Source organism: Daucus carota, chromosome 2, assembly GCF_001625215.2.
Source record: "Daucus carota subsp. sativus chromosome 2, DH1 v3.0, whole genome shotgun sequence".
Lineage (NCBI taxonomy): Eukaryota > Viridiplantae > Streptophyta > Magnoliopsida > Apiales > Apiaceae > Daucus > Daucus carota.
This window is the reverse complement of record NC_030382.2, coordinates 14,120,874-14,125,941: the sequence shown is the minus strand read 5'-3', so window position 1 is coordinate 14,125,941 and position 5,068 is coordinate 14,120,874. Positions and strand designations below refer to the sequence as shown.

At 35.4% G+C, this 5,068-nt stretch overlaps 1 protein-coding gene across 1 annotated transcript; it reads right to left on the bottom strand.

The window, feature by feature from the left end:
- Positions 1-1,348: 1,348 nt before the first annotated feature.
- LOC108206631 (ethylene-responsive transcription factor ERF069) lies at positions 1,349-2,758 on the bottom strand. The gene has a single exon (XM_017376998.2). The coding sequence runs from the start codon at positions 2,536-2,538 to the stop codon at positions 1,630-1,632; it is 909 nt and encodes a 302-aa protein (XP_017232487.1). The 5' UTR covers positions 2,539-2,758; the 3' UTR covers positions 1,349-1,629.
- Between the last annotated feature and the right edge of the window lie 2,310 nt (positions 2,759-5,068).

Genomic DNA, 5,068 nt, shown 5'->3' with positions numbered 1-5,068 from the left:
TTTACTAGTGCACTTGCATAGTGCCCAAAGGACACTCTATCCTCCTGTCATTTGGTATGCTTTGGCCCAGTTCACAAGTGCCCTTTTCAGTTTTCTCTTTGTTTTTCTCCATTTTGTCCTCACAAAGTTTCTCCAAAATTATAACAGTACACAATACTCCCGCATCAGTTGAACAGACGAGTACGAGTCATAAAATCGAAATATACTGGTAACAATATTGGTTGACTTTTTAAAGTTATAATGCTGAAGAAGGCACGAGGGTAGGGAAAGGCTCTCATCACCTGGGGAAGAAAATCTGCCCATAACCATTAGTGTATAACACTGAAGCATGGTCTGCTGTAATTTCAGACAAAATAATACCCTTTTCTCACTACTGGATTACAGTTTTCTTTCTTGCCAGTTATGTTGTTTATTGTTGACAAAAATCTTTTACAACTTCAACCAAAGCCAAAATATTGACACGCCCAGTATATCATACTCGGAAGTACTGTGAAATCAAATACAAATCAAAGTTTGAAAATATTCAACATATATCAAACTTTTTTATCAAATACAAATTTTTGGCTTCGGTTGAAGCTGTAAAGGATTCTTGTCAACAATAAACAACATATATTTGCAAGAATCCCTTGATACAAAATCCTAATCTGAGTAATATACACTAAAACTTCGCAATTAATAACTCTACTAATCAACTACAAATCATACTGGCTAAACAGGGGAATCATGGTCTAACTTGACCCAGACTGAAACTTTGATCTGAAATCAGTGAATTTTTTTTCTCAATCACATATTTTTCTTGAAAACACAGTAAATTTGTAGTTAAATGAATCTTCCTGGCCACAGAATCAGCTCGTTTAATTCCAGCAACAACCTTAAAACATTGATCACTAATGATTATCTTGTCTTAATAATACTACTCCCTCCATTTTTTTATACGTTTCTCGTTTGAGATGTCGGTACTGTTCATAACATGAGATAAATTATTAATTTACGTCTAATTTATAAAACTAAATATAATCATGAGTGATCTTGTTAGATTCGTATTCACGAGTACTTTAATACACGGTACTTTAATACAGTAAATTTTTTATATTTAATACTAATACGAAATGAAAGTTATTAACGGTTAAAAAATGTGTGTTGGCAAACGTGAAAAACACAAACAGGAAAAGTATTTAGAGACGGAGGGAGTACTACAAATCACCAAATATGCATTATGACCATTAGACAAAACTCACTAGCCATGTTTGGTTTTCGACTCGTTTTATTTTCGAAAAAATTCATAGTTACTTGTTAATTTACATCGAAACAAATGAAATCAGAATCGGAATCGTAGTATGCAAATGAATAACACGAATTGGAACAATATTTATATAAATAACACATATTTTCAGCGACATGGACACAAATCATGAAGCCAAAACATACACTCGTCTCTCACTTTACTATTATATCGTGAGAGAGTGACATTTACATCGATTAAATAATTTGCCGTTACTACTAATTTAATAATTATATAATATTTTTAATATAAATATACTCGATAGCTCACTCCCGCCAAAACAAAACTGCCAGCATACAAAGGCTGATAACATCTCATCTTATTACAAAAATACCCTCGTCTTCTTTTCATAATGACACCAAAGGATCCGACCCGAACACATCACCAAAATCCTGAAAGTAATCCACCGTGGGCCAACTCGGCAACCCGAACTCAATACTTGACCCGAAATACAACCCGCTCTTCTCTTCCTCAAACCCGAACATGCTCAAACCGGCCGGCCCGAAAATATCGTTAAACGGATCCTCCAGCACAGGATCCGACCCGAATACGAACCCGTCATTCCCCGAGATACCCACCACCTCCTCTTCTTTTACCATCACTTCCTTCTTCACTTCAACGTTATCGGACCGAGTCGACTCGGCCCGAGTGAACCGAGTTGACTCGGCCGAGTCATCGTTATTATACCTCAACACGGACTTGGGGGAGCGCAGATCGCTATGTGACTCGGCCGATTCATCATTATCCTCCGAGACAGACGCGCTTTTTTTCACCTCGGGAGTGGTGAAGTTGGTGAGCGCGTTCGGCCCACGCAGCTTGATTGCCGCGTGGTCGTAGACCATAGCAGCTTCTTCAGCTGTGTCGTACGTGCCTAACCACAGCCGTACACGTTTCATCGGATCTCTAATCTCAGCCGCCCATTTCCCCCACGGCCTCTGCCTCACTCCCCTGTACTTCTTCCCGGAGCTCATCACGCACCTCGCCGCCGGCTTCGTTTTTCCGGCCACTTTTTTCCGGCGAGGGTTTTTCAGCTTCGGCTCTTCAGTAACATTTGTTTGGGTCGAACATGACTCAATTTTTATCTCGTTAACGAACTTCCGAATTTTTCGCGACCGGAAGACGGCGTCGTTCTCGTCGCCGGAGGAGTCGGTGGCGTCGGGGTCGGTGACGGAGATGCGCACGGTCTTGGTGCCGGTGGGGTGGGGCCGGTGTGTGAAGAGGGTGGTGTGGGTTTTGTGTTCGGTGTAAGTAGGCATAGTGATAGTGTTGTGTTTTGTCTCTTTTTTAGTTTGGTAAGAAATGAGCTTCTTTAGTGTGGCATTTGAGAGAGAGAGAGAGAGAGAGAGAGCGAGAGAGATGTGAGGGAGAGAGAGTGAAGAGTGTGAGGAAGGGAGGGAAAAGTAGAGTGGAAAAATCTGGGAGAAAGTGATTGAGAGTGAAGAGAAGAGAACAATGTGGAATTGAAGAGCTAAGGCTGCTCAAATCCGCTTTTATAGGGAGCTAAGACTACCTTTTGTTAATTTCTTGTTTTTCAATTATTTTTTAAAAGAAAATGCTAGGGACCCTAAATATTTATCCCAAATGACGTGGCGAAATTTCATTGGTTGCATTTATTCTCATAATAATGAGGCCCCCTGCAGATTCATCAATCACCCAATCAAATTTCGCCACTTATCATCCACGTCATTTGGTAACAAATTTTGGGAAAAAAATTTGGGGTCTCTAGCATTATCTTTTTTTAAGACTTTAATTTTAGATTTTCTTTAATGCTAAGTACTAGGTACGGTCATAATGTTGTAGATTTATGACGAGTGATAGACGAGCTTAAATTCGAGTCTATGGGATGAATTGTGGCATTAACTTATTTAGGTAAAAAATTTATAAGTGAATTGAACTTTGAAAATTCGAGTAGAGTTTAATTGGAGAGTTATTATTTGTACTATGATGATGATATATTAATATCGAAAATCCCTAGAGAATCTGAAAGCTGTGAATTTTTTTAATGCTCGTATATTTTTGATAACCTTCTTATTGTGTGTCATGTTATGCTATTTTAAATTATTTTGGAAAAATGTTAGTTATCTCGATTTACTTTCTTTTTCATTCAAATATAAAATGCATCAAATTAAACGTTACGTACTTTCAAATTGGACTTCATTTGCCAAGTTTTTAGTAACTGGTTACAATTTTTGTTACATGTTTATAAAAAATATTTTCATTATCATATGGATATCGGAGCCTAATGTGATTGACATGACAAAAATTGAATTTTATCCTAATGCAGTTTGCTTAAAATAAATATATAGAAATATTTTAAATAATTCAGCAAATTTGAATTTGAATGTCATTTATCATTACCTTCAATTTTATCATTTATTATAATGATTTATATTTTTAGAAATTTGGCATATCTTTTCTGCCATTAATTTATCCACAAAAGTCCCAAATACGGAAAAATCAATAAAGAACCTAATCTTTAAATAATTGGAGCCTAAAACTTTTCATAACAGCTTTTTATACATTACTTAAAACATCTTGGTCAAGTTATTATTTTCGATTAGATAGTCGTCTTTAGTGAATGAATTTCTTAATTTTTCATCTGCGATTTATGGATGTTTTCTTTTTGATGGTGAGGAGGCTTTATTCTAAATTTCCGCTTTCATACTGCATGCTTTTCAGTTAGATAAAAAACTCTGCTCGACGAAAAGAAAGCATTCCCTTCGAATATTATACTTTGATACAATTCATTTACGTGAAAGTGTTTTATGGACAAAAAATAAAATATAAAATGTCGTCACTAGCTTGGCCCTAAATAAAGAGTCTCAATGATTACCTTTCCCGAGGAAAAAGTATTTTAATTATATGCGATTAATTGCACATAAAATTTTAGATGATTATATCAATATATACTTTCATTGTTTTATGATGCAAGAAGCGCAAAATATATTAATCATAAAACTAACTAATTTCCATTAACCGAGACTTCCGGTCTCAAGTTTCTCGCACTTCATCTTCTACTAATGACTAGCAATTTGGCCCGTGCTTCGCACACGGGTAACGCTTGAATTTTTAATTTTAAATAATTAATTGTAATGTGTTTTTAATTATAACATTGACTAATAAAAATATAATAGGCTCTCATAGTATTACGAATTATAATTGTTATTCTCTGAAACACAATGTAATATTAATCTTTGAGTGATTTGAAATTTAACGAAGTTAAATTTAATTCATTTGACGAAATTGAATATCAGATACTTTACACGGTAGGAGCATTATTCTTGAAACTTCAGAGCAATAAATATAGTAAAGTTTGCTTTACACGGTAGGAGCATTATTCTTGAAAATTTAGGGCAATAAATATAGTAAAGTGCCTGCAGATAGAGGGCAAGATTGCTTCCACATGTATGCTAAAAAAGGTTTGAATTTTGAACAGAACTTGAGTTTAATCAACTACACAAAACCATTGCCTGAACATTGGTGAATAAGCTTCAAGACAAAATGAAAGAAACCACTGCCTGAACATTGGAGAATATGTTCTAAGACAAAATGAAAGAAATAATACTTCTCATGATAGAAGTAGTTCATGATATATACTTTCATTGTTTTATGATGCAAGAAGCGCAAAATATATTAATCATAAAACTAACTAATTTCCATTAACCGAGACTTCCGGTCTCAAGTTTCTCGCACTTCATCTTCTACTAATGATGTAGGCATGATTGGTCCCAATATCGAAGCAGTGGTACTTTCTACTACTCTTAACAATTTTTTCCTAAAATACAT

Bases quoted from the DNA above. Each gene is read 5' to 3' on its own strand.
- LOC108206631 (XM_017376998.2), bottom strand. From the start codon at position 2,538: ATGCCTACTTACACCGAACACAAAACCCACACCACCCTCTTCACACAC.